This window comes from Coregonus lavaretus, assembly GCF_964263955.1.
Source record: "Coregonus lavaretus genome assembly, chromosome: 8".
NCBI classification, from domain to species: Eukaryota; Metazoa; Chordata; class Actinopteri; order Salmoniformes; family Salmonidae; genus Coregonus; species Coregonus lavaretus.
Window position 1 is genome coordinate 51,785,832 of NC_139995.1, and position 22,587 is coordinate 51,808,418.

A 22,587-nucleotide genomic window follows, 5' to 3' on the forward strand; every position below is an offset into this window, starting at 1 on the left:
AGGCCTGTTTAAGAGGCTGGTGTTGGAGAGAGATGGAGCTGGTGTCAGGTCTCATGGCTGGTTATAGCTTAGCCTGTTCGGTTTATGGGTGTTGTGTGTTTGTGTTTTGCCCCACGCTCACTCAAATTCTTTGTTGCTTACACTCTTAGAGAAAAGGCTTCCAAAAGGGTTATTCGGCTCTCCCAATAGGATAACCCTTTTTGGTTCCAGGTAGAATCCTCTGTGGAAAGGGTTTTACATGGAACCCAAAAGGGTTCTACCTGGAACCAAAAAGTTATTCAAAGGGTTCTCCTATGGGGACAGCCGAAGAACCCTTTTAGGTTCTATAGCACCTTTTTTTCTAAGAGTCTAGCTAGTCATGAAAGGGCAGGAAGGGAAACGATAAATGGAGTTTAGGAGTTATGAGCCATTATGAGCCTTGTGTTGATAGGTTATGTAAACTATACTGACAACATAGCAACTATTGTACAGTTTTCAGTCATACTGTAGAATCAAAAAGCGGACACATCAAGTGCTTTCATTCTATAACAGAATACATTGCATCCTCAAAGCCGTGTCTCACAAGTTACCCTGCATTACTTCAATTCATACAATAAAATGCCACTTTTCTTTTGAGACTGCATTATTTGAAATATCATGATTCACAGAATAGTTGGTTGCATTGGACTGCTATTGCTTTTCCCTGCTTGGTATTCACACTGCAGCCGGGTCAGTAAAGATGCTTTTACAGGCCTTTCTCTATAAAGTAGTGGAAGGAGCCTGGGTCTGCGTCCCAAATGGGACTCTTTTCCTTTTATAATGCACTACTTTTGACCAGGGCTCATGGGGCTTTGGTCAAAAGTGGTGCACTGTATAGGGAACGGTGCACCTGTTTTCTCTTGTATATACTGTGTGCGTCTTTGCTCCCAGCATGTGACTGACAAGAAAATAGTTGCACAGCAAACCCTGACTGGTCCGGGGACGTTTTCTCACTCCATTGTTAAATATATCTCGCTTCATAGTAATCTGGAACCCTGCCTTTGAATGTGTGTGTTTGTTTGTGTATGTGTGTGTGTGTGTGGGGGGGAGGGGGGTTCATGAATGTGTGTGTGGGGGGGGGGGTGCATGAGTATGTGTGAGTGTGAGTGTTTGAGCGTGTATTTATGTGTGTGCATTATAGTGTGTGCTTGCAAGAGGAGTGACAGAGAGAGGAGTGACAGAGAGAGGAGTGACAGAGAGAGGAGTGACAGGGAGAGGAGTGACAGAGAGAGAGGAGTGACAGAGAGAGGAGTGACAGAGAGAGAGGAGTGACAGAGAGAGGAGTGACAGAAAGAGGAGTGACAGAGAGAGAGGAGCAACAGAGAGAGGAGTGACAGCGAGAGGAGTGACAGAGAGAGGAGTGACAGAGAGAGAGGAGTGACAGAGAGAGGAGTGACAGAGAGAGAGGAGTGACAGAGAGAGAGAGGAGTGACAGAGAGAGAGGAGTGACAGAGAGAGAGGAGCAACAGAGAGAGGAGTGACAGCGAGAGGAGTGATAGAGAGAGGAGTGACAGAGAGAGAGGAGTGACAGAGAGAGAGAGGAGTGACAGAGAGAGAGAGGAGTGACAGAGAGAGAGGAGTGACAGAGAGAGAGGAGTGACAGAGAGAGGGGTGAAAGTCCATTTGCCAACCACTCAACAACCCACTACACCATTATCTTCAGGTATGTTACCACTGATATATGTAACTTAACGTCGTCACTGTCTGACTATTCTCCTCTCCCTGTGTCTCTCCTTTTTCACACTTACATTTGAGTAATTTAGCTCTCATCCAGAGAGACTTTCGTGAGCAATTAGGGTTAGGCGCCTTGCTCAAGGGCACAGACAGAGTTTCGGCTCGGGGATTGGAACCAGCGACCTTTCGGTTACTGGCTCAACGCTCTTAACCGCTAGGCTACAAAAAAAGTCAAGCCACTATTTGAACGAAAACCTAGCATACACTTATAGCTACACATTTCTATGTATAATAGAGAAACAAACATTTACGAGAGCGAGGTAGAGTGAGAGAGAGAATGAGGGAGAGAGAGTGGGTGAGAGATACATAAACAGAGAGAGAGAGGGAGAGAGAGATAGATCAACAGAGAGAAAGATGGAGAGAGAGTGAGATAAACAGAGAGAGATGGAGTGAGAGAGAGAGATAAACAGAGAGAGAGAGGGAGAGAGAGAATCTGCATGGTGTGAAAGAGGGAGAGGTGTGGCGTAAAGCCCGCTGAGACGAACGATCCAAACACTCCACTGGCAGGCAGGGTCTTGTTGTGAGTCATTCGATTCTCAGGTACCCCGGCTCCAGAGCTGCTGCTAAATGAATATAGGGGAAACATCACGGGTGTATGTGTAGACATCCATAGGAAGTGGATGCTTGTACTTGATGTACTCTATTCAGATCTTAATTGCGTTATCACTAAATTCTGCTGACCTCCATGTTTCTACCATAGACAATGCCTAACTTTTTGTTCACTAGCAGGTTTTTTTTGTGTGTGATGCAAATATTTTGTATTGAGTGAAAACGTGTTGAAAGTTCTGAGGCTAAAGTTTCTCTCTCTCTTTCTACAGAGCAGACACGGTGCATCAGGCGACCGCGGCGTTCGACTCTATAGCTCCCTGCCCATCCGCCCCAACCCCGACGGGAAGAGACTGCCCTCTGCTGGGGTGAGAGGATGCTCCCCTTACCCCCACCCTTACCCCACCCCCCTTACCCCCCCTCACTCCGCTCACCCCCCTCACCCCCCCACTCCTCACACCTCACCCCCACAGGGACACAGTTAGCACACAGTTGTACCCTACAGTGGCGACGGCCATAAGAAGCCAGTGATGTGCTACCACGAGACTAGATGGGTGGTTTTGTGGTCTTCAACCGGTAACACCGCCACATCTTTTGTTTCTGTATGAAGTGACTGAGGAAAACACGTTCCCCACAAGATACTGTAATGTGCTAAACATGTTCCACATCTCCCTATGGAGACGTGCATCAGGACCTGATCCTAGTTCAGCCACTATGGGCCCAGATCAGCTCTAGGATCTATTCTATCTTTGTGCATATCTATCTTCAATCCTGCTTTAAATGACGTTCAGCTTATAAAGCCTTCATAAACGCTACATAAATGTGTTACAATTCATTGATAACTGTATGTCATGCTTTATAAAGGGTTCATAAATGTGGCATAACTGTGTGACATAACCACCCATGTCAAATGTGACATAACCCACTATGTCAAATATGACATAAACCTGTGCTTTAAAAAGGGTGGCATAAGCAACGCTTAATAAAGGCCTTATGAATAATATTCAATTGAGGCTTCTCAAAGCATTTATAACCCTGTCCTGCATCTTGGTAGAGCATTGCAATGTCAGGATATTGGGTTTGATTGCCGGTACCACCCATACGTAAAACTGTATTCACTCATGACTCTAAGTCGCTTTGGATAAAAGCGTCTGCTAAATTGTATATATTATATTATATTTCACTAATTTCTAAGATGGCCTAACCTCTATCCCTCTTGGGTGCATAGTTAATATTTTACATTTTCTTGTTTTTGTTTTTCCAGGTTTCGGATTTCCCCCATTTTTTCTGGTTTCCCCCATTTTTTCCCCCCAGAATTCTTGCTCTAAGCCAAAATGTAATCCATATACAGTGATTCACATTGGGGGCATTTATTTGACCTTGGAACATGTTTTAAAACCCAAATTTAATGCAAATGTCACTTAAATATGAACAAATATGAATCATTGTTAATGTTTAGAAAATTATTTTTCATATATCATGAATGGTTATTGTTGACACTTTTCTACTCTTAAGTGGGGCACTTTTATTTTGAAAAAATACTTTCAAAACTCCACCACCCACTCGATAAAAATAAAGAAAAACCCTGGAATGAGTATGTGTGTCCAAACTTTTGACTGGTACTGTATGTGTTACATATGACCAAAGGGGTCTGACTTTAAATGAAGTACAGCGTCATGCGATATAGCGTCTTTATGGATGTGTTATGAATGACCGAAGGTGTCTCACTTGAAACTAAGTATTACAGGACACTACATAAAGTGTCAATAAATAGGTTAATAATGTTCTGCTGATTTATGAAGGTTCTCTCATGATCCACAGGTATTTAAATGGGTTGATGGACCTGCAAAGCTTGCGTTTGTGTGTGTGTGTGTGTGTGTGTGTGTGTGTGTGTGTGTGTGTGTGTGTGTGTCAAAAACAAGATGATTTGGAGTAGTCCAACCTGAGACTACCGCACCAGGTATTACTCTTCTGTTCCCATGGAGACCAGGGCTTGATTACAACCTGTCACAATGGTGCCAACATGTTGTGGCTGATCTTTCAGCGGGGGAGTGGGTGAATGTGTCAAAGACCTGACTGGTCCCAGCACCGTGCAGTATGGCTCATTTTTGTTGTGTGTGTTTGTGTACTGAGGAACATGTAACTTGGTTCCAGAAGAAAGACACTTACAATTTCTTTAGGTTGGGGGCTTTCATCAAGGCAAGTGTTTCTTGGTATAACGTCGTCCCCAGGGGCGTGGATTAGGTAGGGGCGTGGATGACAAAACCATTCAGTATCTGGTGTGACCACCATTTGCCTCATGCAGTGCGACACATCTCCTTCGCATAGAGTTGATCAGGCTGTTGATTGTGGCCTGTGGAATGTTGTCCCACTCCTCTTCAATGGCTGTGGGAAGTTGCTGGATATTGGCGGGAACTGGAACACGCTGTCGAACACGTAAATCCAGAGCATCCCAAACATGCTCAATGGGGGACATGTCTGGTGAGTATGCAGGCCACGGAAGAACTGTGGCATTTTCAGCTTCCAGGAATTGTGTACAGATCCTTGCGACATGGGGCCGTGCATTATCATGCTGAAACATGAGGTAATGGCGGCAGATGAATGGCATGACAATGGGCCTCAGGATCTCATCGCGGTATCTCTGTGCATTCAACTTGCCATCGATAAAATACAATTGTGTTTGTTGTCTGTAGCTTATGCCTGCCCATACCATAACCCCACCTCCACCATGGGGCACGCTGTTCACAACGTTCACATCAGCAAACACCACACGACACCATACACGTGGTCTGCGGTTGTGAGGCCGGGTTGGAATTACTGCCAAATTCTTTAAAACGATGCTGGAGGCGGCTTATGGTAGGAAAATGAACATTCAATTCTCTGGCAAAAGCTCTGGTGGACATTCCTGCAGTCAGCATTCCAATTGCACGCTCCCTAAAAACTTGAGACATCTGTGGCATTGTGTTGTGTGACAAAACTGCACATTTTAGAGTGGCTTTTCATTGTCCCCAGCACAAGGTTCACCTGTGTAATGATCATGCAGTTTAATCAGCTTCTTGATATGCCACTCCTGTCAGGTGGATGGATTATCTTGGTAAAGGAGAAATGCTAACAGTGATGTTAACCACTTTATGCACAGAATTTGAGAGAAATAAGCTTTTTGTGCGTATGGAACATTTCTGGGATCTTTCATTTCAGCTCACTTACATGTTGCATTTATATTCTTGTTCAGTGTGTAATCATTAGGAATGCGGTTCCTCGCTATATAGCTACAATTGACAGGTGAACTACGGTTGAGAAATTAAGAGTTTATTTCAAAAAACGCTATATCCACCAATTTTTCACATTTGTGTTTTTTCATCAGTAATGATTGCTTATGGGTATGCCTAAGTCTCTTTCTAAGAGATTCTTTCTCATTATATAAACAAATTCATAATTATAATCAAAGTCAATTGCTTTCTTTTATCTATTTAACGTAAGAACAATGGATAAGAGAGATTTTAATTTCATATGTCTTCCACACTCAATCCATGCAAACTTTTCTTTCTGAATTATCTCTCTCAGCCCTGCTTCAGGGTTCAATGGGAATAATGCAATATTGTTGGTGAGCTCCTTTGTTAATTACAATAGAGATTCTATTGATGTTTCCAACCACATGTCCTAAATCATTTATCAAGCGGAAGACTGCTAACAAAGCATTTCTATGAAACCCATCTGGTTTCAGGGCCAAGAATCATACGTTATCTAAAGTGAATATTGTAAATGGTGCTCTGCGGAGAGCCCATGTACAAATCATCCGAATTAGCTACTTGTCAGGGGGGCTGGAGGTAGTAAAGAGCAAAAGCCGATAGTCTACAGACAGACGATAGTCTACAGACAGCCGATAGCCTACAGACAGCCGATAGTCTACAGACAGACAATAGCCTACAGACAGACAATAGTCTACAGACAGACGATAGCCTACAGACAGCCGATAGTCTACAGACAGCCGATAGCCTACAGACAGACGATAGTCTACAGACAGACAATAGCCTACAGACAGATGATAGCCTACAGACAGCCGATAGTCTACAGACAGCCGATAGCCTACAGACAGACGATAGTCTACAGACAGATGATAGTCTACAGACAGACAATAGCCTACAGACAGACGATAGTCTACAGACAGACAATAGCCTACAGACAGACAATAGCCTACAGACAGCCGATAGCCTACAGACAGACGATAGTCTACAGACAGCCGATAGCCTACAGACAGACGATAGTCTACAGACAGACGATAGTCTACAGACAGACAAAAGCCTACAGACAGACGATAGTCTACAGACAGACGATAGCCTACAGACAGACGATAGTCTACAGACAGACGATAGTCTAAAGACAGACAATAGCCTACAGACAGACAATAGTCTACAGACAGACGATAGTCTACAGACAGACAATAGCCTACAGACAGACAATAGCCTACAGACAGACAATAGTCTACAGACAGACGATAGCCTACAGACAGCCGATAGTCTACAGACAGCCGATAGCCTACAGACAGACGATAGTCTACAGACAGACAATAGCCTACAGACAGACGATAGCCTACAGACAGCCGATAGTCTACAGACAGCCGATAGCCTACAGACAGACGATAGTCTACAGACAGATGATAGTCTACAGACAGACAATAGCCTACAGACAGACGATAGTCTACAGACAGACAATAGCCTACAGACAGACAATAGCCTACAGACAGCCGATAGCCTACAGACAGACGATAGTCTACAGACAGCCGATAGCCTACAGAGAGCCGATAGCCTACAGACAGACGATAGCCTACAGACAGACGATAGCCTACAGACAGACGATAGCCTACAGACAGCCGATAGCCTACAGACAGACAATAGTCTACAGACAGACGATAGCCTACAGACAGACGATAGCCTACATACAGACGATAGCCTACAGAGAGCCGATAGCCTACAGACAGACGATAGCCTACAGACAGCCGATAGTCTACAGACAGATACTAGCCTACAGACAGATGCAACAGCCGATAGCCTACAGACAGACGATAGTCTACAGACAGACGATAGTCTAAAGACAGACAATAGCCTACAGACAGACAATAGTCTACAGACAGACGATAGTCTACAGACAGACAATAGCCTACAGACAGACAATAGCCTACAGACAGACAATAGTCTACAGACAGACGATAGCCTACAGACAGCCGATAGTCTAAAGACAGCCGATAGCCTACAGACAGACGATAGTCTACAGACAGACGATAGTCTACAGACAGACAATAGCCTACAGACAGATGATAGTCTACAGACAGACAATAGCCTACAGACAGACGATAGCCTACAGACAGCTGATAGTCTACAGACAGCCGATAGCCTACAGACAGACGATAGTCTACAGACAGACGATAGTCTACAGACAGACAATAGCCTACAGACAGATGATAGTCTACAGACAGACAATAGCCTACAGACAGACGATAGCCTACAGACAGCCGATAGTCTACAGACAGACAATAGCCTACAGACAGACAATAGCCTACAGACAGCCGATAGCCTACAGACAGACGATAGTCTACAGACAGCCGATAGCCTACAGACAGACGATAGTCTACAGACAGACGATAGTCTACAGACAGACAAAAGCCTACAGACAGCCGATAGCCTACAGACAGCCGATAGCCTACAGACAGCCGATAGTCTACAGACAGACAATAGTCTACAGACAGACGATAGTCTACAGACAGACAATAGTCTACAGACAGACGATAGCCTACAGACAGACGATAGCCTACAGACAGCCGATAGTCTACAGACAGACAATAGTCTACAGACAGACGATAGCCTACAGACAGACGATAGTCTACAGACAGACGATAGCCTACAGACAGACGATAGCCTACAGACAGACGATAGCCTACAGACAGACGATAGCCTACAGACAGCCGATAGTCTACAGACAGATACTAGCCTACAGACAGATTCAACAGCCGATAGCCTACAGACAGACGATAGCCTACAGACAGACAATAGCCTACAGACAGATTCAACAGCCGATAGCCTACAGACAGACGATAGCCTACAGACAGACAATAGCCAACAGACAGACGATAGTCTACAGACAGCCGATAGTCTACAGACAGATTCAACAGCCAATAGCCTACAGCCGAAAGTCTACAGACAGACTATAGCCTACAGACAGACGATAGCCTACAGACAGACGATAGCCTACAGACAGCCGATAGTCTACAGACAGCCGATAGCCTACAGACAGCCGATAGCCTACAGACAGACGATAGCCTACAGACAGACAATAGCCTACAGACAGACAATAGTCTACAGACAGACGATAGCCTACAGACAGACGATAGCCTACAGACAGACGATAGCCTACAGAGAGACGATAGCCTACAGACAGACGATATCCTACAGACAACTGATAGTATCTCAGGTAGTATAAAAGCATTCCACGATACACCATCATTTACTTTTATTCACATGTAGAGTTATTCAAATGAAAGAGCCTTTTGTCTGTTACTTATTCCTTTGAAGTATTGCTACCAAACTGTAACTACATGAAGAGTGCAACCACTTAACAGTGTGAAGGAAACCATAATTTTTTTCCGTTGTACTTATCAGGTGCTGACTTAAAAGCAGTACTGTCAGGTTGCAGTAAGTTTGCAGCCCTGTTCATTTCCCCTCCTCTCTATCTCTCTATCTCTCTATCTCTCTATCTCTCTCTCTCTCTCTCTCTCTCTCTCTCTCTCTCTCTCTCTCTCTCTCTCTCTCTCTCTCTCTCTCTCTCTCTCTCTCTCTCTCTCTCTCTCTATCTACCAAGGGTTCGGTTAAAAGTAGGTTCTGCGCTGCTTCCCCCCCCCCCCCCAACCCCTTTCAGCCAAAATAACCTCCCTCAACCCGACTCGTGCTCTTCTCCTTTGTCCTTCCTGTTAAGGTGCACAGAGCACCACATCTCCCTCCTCCTCCACCCCATCCCCCTTTCTTATGGTTAAAGTATTTTTTATCATAAACATGTTGTTCTTGTTTTTTTTTAAGACCCCAGCAGGAGGGCATGAACTTAGTGTTGGATTGTGTCGCTGACCTTACTAGAGATATGACCCTCACCTGGCAAAGATTTGTTGTTGACCTTACTAGAGATATGACCCTCACCTGGCGAAGACTTGTTGTTGACCTTACTAGAGACATGACCCTCACCTGGCGAAGACTTGTTGTTGACCTTACTAGAGATATGACCCTCACCTGGCGAAGACTTGTTGTTGACCTTACTAGAGATATGACCCTCACCTGGCGAAGACTTGTTGTTGACCTTACTAGAGATTTGACCCTCACCTGGTGAAGACTTGTTGTTGACCTTACTAGAGATATGACCCTCACCTGGCGAAGACTTGTTGTTGACCTTACTAGATATATGACCTTCACCTGGCGAAAACTTTTTGTTGACCTTACTAGATATATGACCCTCACCTGGCGAAGACTTGTTGTTGACCTTACTAGAGATATGACCCTCACCTGGCGAAGACTTTTTGTTGACCTTATTAGAGATATGACCCTCACCTGGCGAAGACTTGTTGTTGACCTTACTAGAGATATGACCCTCACCTGGCAAATACTTGTTGTTGACCTTACTAGAGATATGACTCTCACGTGGCGAAGACTTGTTGTTGACCTTACTAGAGATATGACCCTCACCTGGCGAAGACTTGTTGTTGACACAACTAGAGATATGACCCTCACCTGGCAAAGACTTGTTGTTGACCTTACTAGAGATATGACCCTCACCTGGCGAAGACTTGTTGTTGACCTTACTAGAGATATGACCCTCACCTGGCGAAGACTTGTTGTTGACCTTACTAGAGATATGACCCTCACCTGGCGAAGACTTGATGTTGACCTTACTAGAGACATGACCCTCACCTGGTGAAGACTTGTTGTTGACCTTACTAGAGATATGACCCTCACCTGGCGAAGACTTGTTGTTGACCTTACTAGAGATATGACCCTCACCTGGCGAAGACTTGTTGTTGACCTTACTAGAGATATGACCCTCACCTGGCGAAGACTTGTTGTTGACCTTACTAGAGATATGACCCTCACCTGGCGAAGACTTGTTGTTGACCTTACTAGAGATATGACCCTCACCTGGCGAAGACTTGTTGTTGACCTTACTAGAGATTTGACCCTCACCTGGCGAAGACTTGTTGTTGACCTTACTAGAGATATGACCCTCACCTGGCGAAGACTTGTTGTTGACCTTACTATAGATATGACCCTCACCTGGCGAAGACTTGTTGTTGACCTTACTAGAGATATGACCCTCACCTTGCAAGACTTGTTGTTGACCTTACTAGAGATATGACCCTCACCTGGCGAAGACTTTTTGTTGACCTTACTTCTTTTTTTAAATATTTTTAAATCTTTTTTTTAGGGGGTAGATCAGCTTAATATTGCAAAAATCCAGAAAATCACATTGTAGGATTTTTTATGAATTTAATTGCAAATTATGGTGGAAAATAAGTATTTGGTCAATAACAAAAGTTTCTCAATACTTTGTTATATACCCTTTGTTGGCAATGACACAGGTCAAACGTTTTCTGTAAGTCTTCACAAGGTTTTCACACACTGTTGCTGGTATTTTGGCCCATTCCTCCATGCAGATCTCCTCTAGAGCAGTGATGTTTTAGGGCTGTCGCTGGGCAACACGGACTTTCAACTCCCTCCAAAGATTTTCTATGGGGTTGAGATTTGGAGACTGGCTAGGCCACTCCAGGACCTTGAAATGCTTCTTACGAAGCCACTCCTTCGTTGCCCAGGTGGTGTGTTTGGGATCATTGTCATGCTGAAAGAGCCAGCCACGTTTCATCTTCAATGCCCTTGCTGATGGAAGGAGGTTTTCACTCAAAATCTCACGATACATGGCCCCATTCATTCTTTCCTTTACACGGATCAGTCGTCCTGGTCCCTTTGCAGAAAAACAGCCCCAAAGCATGATGTTTCCACCCCCATGCTTCACAGTAGGTATGGTGTTCTTTGGATGCAACTCAGCATTCTTTGTCCTCCAAACACGACGAGTTGAGTTTTTACCAAAAAGTTATATTTTGGTTTCATCTGACCATATGACATTCTCCCAATCCTCTTCTGGATCATCCAAATGCACTCTAGCAAACTTCAGATGGGCCTGGACATGTATTTGAGTCCCTGGCAGCGTAGTGTGTTACTGATGGTAGGCTTTGTTACTTTGGTCCCAGCTCTCTGCAGGTCATTCACTAGGTCCCCCCGTGTGGTTCTGGGATTTTTGCTCACCGTTCTTGTGATCATTTTGACCCCACGGGGTGAGATCTTGCGTGGAGCCCCAGATCGAGGGAGATTATCAGTGGTCTTGTATGTCTTCCATTTCCTAATAATTGCTCCCACAGTTGATTTCTTCAAACCAAGCTGCTTACCTATTGCAGATTCAGTCTTCCCAGCCTGGCACAGGTCTACAATTTTGTTTCTGGTGTCCTTCATCATCAGTACGTTCATCTCTAGGAGACAGAACGCGTCTCCTTCCTGGGCGGTGTGAGGGCTGCGTGGTCCCATGGTGTTTATACTTGCGCACTATTGTTTGTACAGATGAACATGGTACCTTCAGGCATTTGGAAATTGCTCCCAAGGATGAACCAGACTTGTGGAGGTCTACCATTTTTTTCTAAGGTCTTGGCTTATTTCTTTTGATTTTCCCATTATGTCAAGCAAAGAGGCACTGAGTTTGAAGGTAGGCCAGGAAATACATTCACAGGTACACCTCCAATTGACTCAAATGATGTCAATTAGCCTAGCTGTTTAAAGGCATACACTTAGTGTATGTAAACTTCTGACCCACTGGAATTGTGATACAGTGAATTATAAGTGAAATAATCTGTCTGTAAACAATTGTTGGAAAAATTACTTGTGTCATGCACAAAGTAGATGTCCTAACCGACTTGCCAAAACTATAGTTTGTTAACAAGACATTTGTGGAGTGCTTGAAAAACAAGTTTTAATGACTCCAACCTAAGTGTATGTAAACTTCCGACTTCAACTGTATATACAGTGGGGGAAAAAAGTATTTAGTCAGCCACCAATTGTGCAAGTTCTCCCACTGAAAAAGATGAGAGAGGCCTGTAATTTTCATCATAGGTACACGTCAATTATGACAGACAAATTGAGAAAAAAAATCCAGAAAATCACATTGTAGGATTTGTAATGAATTTATTTGCAAATATGGTGGAAAATAAGTATTTGGTCACCTACAAACAAGCAAGATTTATGGCTCTCACAGACCTGTAACTTTTTCTTTAAGAGGCTCCTCTGTCCTCCACTCGTTACCTGTATTAATGGCACCTGTTTGAACTTGTTATCAGTATAAAAGACACCTGTCCACAACCTCAAACAGTCACACTCCAAACTCCACTATGGCCAAGACCAAAGAGCTGTCAAAGGACACCAGAAACAAAATTGTAGACCTGCACCAGGCTGGGAATACTGAATCTGCAATAGGTAAGCAGCTTGGTTTGAAGAAATCAACTGTGGGAGCAATTATTAGGAAATGGAAGACATACAAGACCACTGATAATCTCCCTCGATCTGGGGCTCCACGCAAGATCTCACCCCGTGGGGTCAAAATGATCACAAGAACGGTGAGCAAAAATCCCAGAACCACACGGGGGGACCTAGTGAATGACCTGCAGAGAGCTGGGACCAAAGTAACAAAGCCTACCATCAGTAACACACTACGCCGCCAGGGACTCAAATCCTGCAGTGCAAGATGTCCCCCTGCTTAAGCCAGTACATGTCCAGGCCCGTCTGAAGTTTGCTAGAGTGCATTTGGATGATCCAGAAGAGGATTGGGAGAATGTCATATGGTCAGATGAAACCAAAATATAACTTTTTGGTAAAAACTCAACTCGTCGTGTTTGGAGGACAAAGAATGCTGAGTTGCATCCAAAGAACACCATACCTACTGTGAAGCATGGGGGTGGAAACATCATGCTTTGGGGCTGTTTTTCTGCAAAGGGACCAGGACGACTGATCCGTGTAAAGGAAAGAATGAATGGGGCCATGTATCGTGAGATTTTGAATGAAAACCTCCTTACATCAGCAAGGGCATTGAAGATGAAACGTGGCTGGGTCTTTCAGCATGACAATGATCCCAAACACACCGCCCGGGCAACGAAGGAGTGGCTTCGTAAAAAGCATTTCAAGGTCCTGGAGTGGCCTAGCCAGTCTCCAGATCTCAACCCCATAGAAAATCTTTGGAGGGAGTTGAAAGTCCGTGTTGCCCAGCGACAGCCCCAAAACATCACTGCTCTAGAGGAGATCTGCATGGAGGAATGGGCCAAAATACCAGCAACAGTGTGTGAAAACCTTGTGAAGACTTACAGAAAACGTTTGACCCGTGTCATTGCCAACAAAGGGTATATAACAAAGTATTGAGAAACTTTTGTTATTGACCAAATACTTATTTTCCACCATCATTTGCAAATAAATTCATTAAAACTCCTACAATGTGATTTTCTGGAAAAAAAATTCTCATTTTGTCTGTCATAGTTGACGTGTACCTATGCTGAAAATTACAGGCCTCTCTCATCTTTTTAAGTGGGAGAACTTGCACAATTGGTGGCTGACTAAATACTTTTTTCCCCCACTGTACATACACATATATGTATATGCATATATACATACATATACATATATACATACACATATATACACACATACATACATACACACACACATACACATACACATACACATACACATACACATACACATACACATACATACATACATACACATACATATCCTTTATAAAAATATATTCCCCTTTATTTCTTTCCAACCCCACCACCCTTTCCCTAATTGGAGTAAACTAGTGAACAACAATGCTTAGGCCTCTACTTCCAGCTAATACTTACTATATACATTTTATGGACACAGTCAATTTTACAATAATTATATTTTGTTAGTTTTTTCTCCTGAACTTGTTCTACTCTCAACCTCTCCGATCATTTTCATGATGTCCATCCGGTTTGCTTCTATATGCCATATCTTTCTAACTGTGCTCTTTCACAAAAGCTGCCAACCTACAACCTATATTCTTATTATGGACACAGTATGCTTACATTATTAGATATCTTGTTATTAGTTGTTGTTCGTTGTTATTAGTCCCATCTTTCAACTCCATTCAACACCAACCATCTATCACCCATCTGTCTCTTAACACCATCCATACACCATTTCAACTGTACTGTGATGTTTTACAAAAGTTCTGAACCTTTCTATCCTCATTGTTTCTACAGATTGTAAATTGAAAATAAACATTTTGCTCAAAGTATTATTATATTATTGATCGATTGACTATGACTTTTCAGATCACCCAGTAATGCTATCTGCAAGGTTAGCTCCAGGTAAATATTGCAATCCTTTAGCCATTCCTGGACCTGTGTCCAAAAACAAGCTACAAATGGACAATAACCAAACAAATGATCTAATAATTCTGTCTCTTCGCAGCAAAATCTGCAGAGCTGGGAAGATTGTATCGCCCATATAAATAACATTCTATTGGTAAACACTATGCCATGTTCATAAACACTATGCCATGGGATCGGTACGTCAAAAATCTCTTCCCAACTATTTTGCAATCTATATGGGACGGCTGTCAATCCTTTGGTCCTTAAATGAAACTGGTATACTTTTTTATTTATCACGATTTTTTAATGCAAGGCCGACAGACAAGTTCCTTACTTTCTCCCCCTTCCACTTTCCTCTTCCATTTTTGCGGTAAGGCTGCAATTAATTGGTTGTAATTTTGGGTAGAGCAGACATTTCCATATGTTTTTGTTAGCTGCATGTGCGACATAACTCCACCAGTCCTACCGATGATATCATTTACGAAGATTATACCTTTTTTAAACATTTTGTCAAAAAAAAATAGTTTTTTTGTCAATTAGTATATTTGAGTTTAACCACAATATTTGTTGTATTATTTGTTCTGTCGTTTCTGGAGGATTAAATTGAAAATGCAACCAACATTCTAAGGCTTGTTTTAGAAATCGTGATATTTGGGAGATGATTTCCTTTTCAAATAACTGAAAGTGAAAGGTTCTAATCTGAATAAAGGGAAAAAGGCCATTCTTGATCATTGGGTGAGACAATCTTACTCATTTGCTAGAGAACCAGTTCGGATTTAAGTATAACTTTTGTATGACTGAAGCTTTTAGTGATAGGTCTAATGCTTTAATATTTAATAATTTCTGTCCTCCGAAATCATTATATAAATAGGCCCGTTTCATTTTGTCTGGCTTGCCATTCCAAATAAAATGGAATATTTTTTTCTCATAGAATTAAAACAACTATTCGCTAGGCGTAGGCAAGACCATAAGCAAATAGGTAAACTGGGATAATACTAAAGAGTTAATCAGGGTGATTTTTCCACAAATTGACAGGTATTTACCTTTCCATGGTAGCAAGATCTTATCTATTTTTGCTAACTTTCTATTAAAATGTATTGGAGTGAGATCATTTATTTCATTTGGGATATGTATTCCGAGTATATCCACATCACCATCAGACCATTTTATTGGTAAACTACATGATAATGTAAATTTTTAATTTTTTAGTGATCCAATACGTAATATAGTACATTTGTCATAATTTGGTTGTAATCCAAAGAGGTTAGAAAATGTATCTAGATCCTCTATGATGTTGTTGACCTTACTAGACCTTGACCTAGCGAAGACCTGTTGTTGCCCTTACTAGAGACATGACCTTGACCTAGCGAAGACCTGTTGTTGCCCTTACTAGAGACATGACCTTGACCTATTGAAGACCTGTTGTTGCCCTTACTAGAGACATGACCTTGACCTATTGAAGACCTGTTGTTGCCCTTACTAGAGACATGACCTTGACCTAGCGAAGACTGATTGTTGACCTTACTAGAGACATGACCTTGACCTTGACCTAGTGAAGACCGATTGTTGACCTTACTAGAGACATGACCTTGACCTAGCGAAGACTGATTGTTGACCTTACTAGAGACATGACCTTGACCTTGACCTAGTGAAGACCGATTGTTGACCTTACTAGAGACATGACCTTGACCTAGCGAAGACCGATTGTTGACCTTACTAGAGACATGACCTTGACCTAGCGAAGACTGATTGTTGACCTTACTAGAGACATGACCTTGACCTTGACCTAGTGAAGACCGATTGTTGACCTTACTAGAGACATGACCTTGACCTTGACCTAGTGAAGACCGATTGTTGACCTTACTAGAGACACACACTACTGCAGTGTCACCTACCAGTTGCCCAAGGTGGTTCGTTGTGTTCACTTTGTAAGACAGTTGAACTAAGCTCATGAGGCATTTATTTATAGGCATTTATATTCTTTAAGAATCAATTATGATTATTTTTAAGCACAAAAAATGTGTGTACCAATCCTAGATTTCCCCTGAAAGAAAATCACGTTGAACTTTGAAAGCTGTGAAAATACCGTACTTACTTAATGTATAGGACTTAATGGGGTTGAACAACATTTATTCACAGTATGTCTTAAAGAATGTCAGATGAAAGAGGCATCATAAGGAATTTAGAATATGTCACAGCTATGGATGAGGGAGAACAGAAACGGCAACACAGAAGTCTTAAAGGGGAAGTTAAGTATTTTATAACTTATAGTTAGATGGTTCTTCCCCCTTGAAAGTAGCTAGCGGTAGCTAATGTTTATAGTGGATATTAAAAGAAAACCGAACCATGGATTACAGATTCTCCTGGACCATAGACTACTTTCAGGGTGAGGAATCATTTAACATAAAGTTCTAAAATAGTGAACATCCCCTTTAAAGCCTGTAGAACAGCACACTGTCCTGACCACTAGCTAGTCCTAGTGGCCAGCAACCCTTATCTAATGGTAGCAGAGACTGTACTGTTGTAGCCATGGGCACTACTTTCATGGTCCTCCACAGCTTGTGCCTTCATCCCAAATGGCACCCTATTCACTATTTAGTGCACTAATTTTGACAAAGGCCCATATAGGGAATAGGACACATTTTACATTTTTACATTTTAGTCATTTAGCAGACGCTCTTATCCAGAGCGACTTACAGGAGCAATTAGGGTTAAGTGCCTTGCTCAAGGGCACATTGACAGATTTTTCACCTAGTCGGCTCGGGGATTATAACCAGCGACCTTTCGATTACTGGCACAACACTCTTAACCACTAAGCTACCTGACACCATTTGGGACTTAAGAATGGGCCTCTGCCTCAACACAGTAAACAGTGCAGCCCAGTGTGCAACATACATGGCCATTGTTTCTCTGCTCTGGGTATGTTACCAAAGCTACTGTCTGGTGTTGTTGTTGTTGTTGTTGTTGTTGTTGTTGTTTTAGCTTTCCAACTCTGACATGATATATGGTAAAGGGCTCAATGTCTCCAACTGGGATGACAGGTTATTTTCAGGATTCTGTTTTTTTCTCTCTCTCTCTTTCTCTCCTTCTCTCCTTCTCTCTCGTTCATTATTTTCCTGGTTGATTTGGAGAGCTTGCATAGTCAATTATGTAGAGAGTGAGAGATGGAGTGCTCCGACTGCCATATTTTGGTTTGCCATATTAATATTGCATGAGCACTATTCTGTACAGGATATCTAAGAAACTGCCTATTAGAGCTAGTGTGTGTGTGTGTGTGTGTGTGTGTGTGTGTGTGTGTGTGTGTGTGTGTGTGTGTGTGTGTGTGTGTGTGTGTGTGTGTGTGTGTGTGTGTGTGTGTGTGTGTGTGTGTGTGTGTGTGTGTGTGTGTGTGAGTGAGTGAGTGTTTCTGTGCCACACTGGTGACTCAATGGAGGTGGTGGTTATAATGAATGTTTTCCAGATTTAATTTGGTGTCGATAATAAGAGTGAGTCATTTGTTTAATAGTGTAGTGTTTGTTTTTCTCTATGTAGTGTAGATTGCACATCCAATTTGTTTCCATTGCATGAGTGATACTCTGTGGTAATTGTGCTAAGAATGGAAATTGTAAACTAAACAAACAATCATTATATTTGCTGGTTGACTTCAATGGTATATATACAGTAGTTGTCAACACTACAGGCCTCATTGGTTAAGACAATTCATCATAGTTTTCTTGGGGTTTGGCAAAAATGGGGAGGTTTTAGTGGCTGTTATGGGGGTAATACTAAACAGGCTTCTGTAGCTTAGCATTGCATCACACCAGACCTGGGTTCAAATACTATTTGCATTCATTTTATATACTTTATCTGTGCTTGAGTGCGCTTGCTTCGCTTAATGGAACAATAAAATAATCCCAAAACTGCAAACCCCACCCATCTAGCACTCCAGGCAGGCTAGAGCAAAGGCTCACAGTAATTTAAAGATTTCGAACAGTAATTGAACCCAGGTCTGTATCGCACAGAATGCACCACAGTGCTTTAAAGAGATCCCAACGCCACAGTAAGACACATTAAACTGGCTAGTGGAAGCTAGCAGAAGCTAGCAGAAGAGCCATACCAGTGTTCCCAGTCAATTCCCCCTAGTAGACATCGAAACCCCAACACAGTAGGCAACAGAGAGGCTGGTGTTTTAGGCCGGCTGCCTAACAAGCGCTTCAATGACCTTACATAACCAGCTGGATTTTTTAAAGAAGTCTAAGCGTGACTCTCTTCAGTAATATCATCACTCACACCTCAAAGACTCTGGATAAAGGCCCACTTTCCTTCGCTGAAATGTAACAAATGTGTGACAAAAAAACACATCACTGCCAAAACCACGGAGAGGGATAGAGAGAGACATTGGGGGAAGGGGAGATAGGGAGAGATAGAGAGAAGGAAGAGATGGATAGAAAGAGAGAGTAGAGCCAGGATAGGCAGAGATGGATGGATGGATACAAAGAGAGAGAGAGAACGAGAGAGAGAGAGAGAGAGAGAGAGAGAGAGAGAGACCAATATTTATGTTTATTTATTTTCCCATTTGTACTTTAACTATTTGCACATTGTTACAACACTGTATATATACATAATATGACATTTGAAATGTCTTTATTCTTTTGTAACTTTTGAGTGTAATGTTTACTGTTAATATTTATTGTTTATTTCACTTTTGTTTACTATCTACTTCACTTGCTTTGGCAATGTTAACACACATTTCCCATGCCAATAAAGCCCTTAAATTGAAATTGAATTGAATTGAAATTGAATTGAGAGAGAGAGAGAGAGAGAGAGAGAGAGAGAGAGAGAGAGAGAGAGAGAGAGAGAGAGAGAGAGAGAGAGACCCAACACCTCCCCCTCTGCCAGATGTATTAATGTAGTCGGCTTTCTCTTAAATTCAAACGGCAAGAAAAGGAGAGACAGAGTGAAAAGGAAACGCAGCAAGCACTAGCTTTAGAAAGAAAGAGAAAATACCTGCCATCTATCTATTAGTGATCTGTAAATATTACATGAGCCCCACATTCACTCACTTGTTTGGCATTATTTCCACTGGATGGGTATATTATTTTAGAAACTGTGCCTTGTTATCGCGATACATGACCTAGTTCCAGGCAGCCAGCTCTCTCTCTCTCTCTCTCTCTCTCTCTCTCTCTCTCTCTCTCTCTCTCTCTCTCTCTCTCTCTCTCTCTCTCTCTCTCCCTCCTCTCTCTGTCTCTGTCTCTGTCTCTGTCTCTGTCTCTGTCTCTGTCTCTGTCTCTGTCTCTGTCTCTCTCTCTCTCTCTCTCTCTCTCTCTCTCTCTCTGTCTCTGTCTCTGTCTCTCTCTCTCTCTCTCTTCTCTCTCTCTCCTCTCTCTCTCTCCCCTCCCTCTCTCTTTCTCTCTCTCTCACTATCTCTCTCCTACTCTTTCTCTCTCCCTCCCTCTCTCTCTCTCTCTTCTCTCTCTCTCTCTCTCTCTCTCTCTCTCTCTCTCTCTCTCTCTCTCGCTCTCTCTCTCTCTCTCTCTCTCTCACTATCGGTGAAATCTCAAATGGCTGTCCCTGCTGAACAATTGCAACACAAAAGAAACCCAAATGGAGATGTTTGTAGAAAACAACATGTGTGTAATTAAGGCTTAACGAGCCCTTGTCAGGGTGGAATGTGCAATTAGATTGGTAATAGAACATTGTGCCTGAATGCCAGGTCGTGATGGCTGCTGGATGGGTAATAAGCAGCCGTGCTGCTGCAGTGAATGCAGAATGATGGGGCATATTGATAAGAGAGGGAAGAGGTACAGTACTGTTGGACACATTTCCATGTAAATGTAAGGGTGTTGGCTAGACAAGGGTGCTGTGTATGTGTGGAGATAGGTAGTGCAGAACAGTGTTGTACAGTATAAGGCTTTGAAATGAGTGTACAGTGTTGGTGCTTTGGAAAACTGGTGCAGTTGTAGAGAGGGTGGGACAGTACACTTGTAGACCGCTGATTTAAAGTGCATTTTGATGATACACAGTGGGTTTTTTAATAATTTATTTTCATAATTTTGTTAGTGATATTTGTTGGTGTTTTCCAATGATTTATATATACACTTGAGGGTTTCAGGGGGCGCTGTTTTTAAGCCACAGCGCCTCCATCTTGGCACTCCCTCACTGTTGTAGAAAATATTTTGGACGCTATATAAATTAATTTATTAATGACTACATTTGTTTTTGACACGTTTATTCTTACAGACATATTAATGCATACTTTTAAATGATTTTATGTGAGCTAAACATACAAAATTGTAATTCATTTTTTAAATTAAATGCTTACTTTACTGTACCCAATACAGCAACAAAAGTACTTAAATACTTGTAATTTTGTCCTTTAAACATTTAATTGAAATACTGTAGAATTCAATGTATTGCTTGAGAACTACTCCTTCAGCCGAGTGCCAATATGGCTGACCGTGGCTTCAAAGCCTCTCACTGAGCAATACATAGCATCAAGCAATCCAGGGTTTATATACATCATTGGTGTTTTCATGTACCTTCATTTGCATTTTGTGCATTAACATTCCACACGTCATAATTATTGTTCAAAATTGAATGTACTTAATTATATAGAAAAAGCATCAAAGCCACTCATGCAAATAACAGGTATCTCTGTAACGTTTCCTTTTTTGATCTTTATTCTCTCGCACTGACCTCATGACATTTTTCCACTAGAGTTCGGAAATTGAGCTTGCCTTGTAGGCGGAACAGAACAGTGCACAAAATACTGTTTTGCTATTTCTGAATTGCTTTGACTACTCCCTTGAAGGGAGAGAGAGCCTTTGTTGCCTTCCTTTGGGACTTCCCTCGAAAGGGTCGTAATGTGCCTCGCATGATATAATACAAGCTGATTAAATATATTTAATGGAATCCACAGACTGCTCCAATCGGCACCCTTTTCCATTTAGTGCACTACGTTTGACCAGGGCCTATATAGGGCATAGGGTGCCATTGGGACGAAGCCTTTATATAAAGAGACCAGTCTTACACAGCTCTGCCATGAGGACCCCAACTGCTTAAATAAATGAAACACTCAATATACCTCAAAGAAGTGGATTGCTGTGCACTTGATTGAAGTACAAGTGAGACTAAGTTTTGAGACTAATTTTGACTGCTTGATCACGCCCCCTTTCTAGTTACATTGTTATGGAATACCTGTTTAATTCTATTTTCAATTCCACCTGGTTCATTAGTCTGTGCTATGGATAGTAGGGGGTTTCAAGGTTTATGATGTGTTAGCTCTGTTTTCATTGTGTCCAAGGAGAGCACAATGGCCATCTGTAACTCGACACCTACCGAGGGCATGGGTCAGCAGTGAGATGTGCATGCATTTTGCTTGGCGAGCCATGCGTTTCAACCCTAGGCCCAAGTTTAATCCAGTAGATCACCAAACCCAGTCAATCACACCCATTCACATGGATCACATGCATTCCACCTTCCGGAGACATTTGAAACCCCACCTCTTTAAGGAATACCTGGGATAGGCTAAAGTATTCCTTCTAACCCCCCCCCCCCCCCCCCCCCCCAAATTGTAAAGTGGTTATCCCACTGGCTATAGGGTGAACGCACCAATTTGTGAGTCGCTCTGGCTAAGAGCGTCTGCTAAATGACGTTAATGTGCCCTTGAGCAAGGCACTTAACCCTAATTGCTCCTGTAAGTCGCTCTGGTTAAGAGCGTCTGCTAAATGACTAAAATGTAAATGTAAATGTAAAATTCCAGTTCCAGGTTTTTGAAACATCCTAAGTTTCGACATAAAGGGGCCTATTTTCTTCTTCTTGTATTTTTTAAATAATCGCTCTCATTATGA

At 42.4% G+C, this 22,587-nt stretch overlaps 1 protein-coding gene across 1 annotated transcript in view; it reads left to right on the plus strand.

The window, feature by feature from the left end:
* LOC311133237 (TOX high mobility group box family member 2-like) overlaps positions 1-22,587 on the plus strand; it is a 150,386-nt gene that overhangs the window by 45,207 nt on the left and 82,592 nt on the right. Inside the window, exon 2 of the mRNA XM_084166723.1 lies at positions 2,571-2,666. Within this exon, the coding sequence (XP_084022849.1) occupies positions 2,571-2,666 (96 nt within the window). The remainder of the gene's footprint in view (positions 1-2,570; positions 2,667-22,587) is intronic.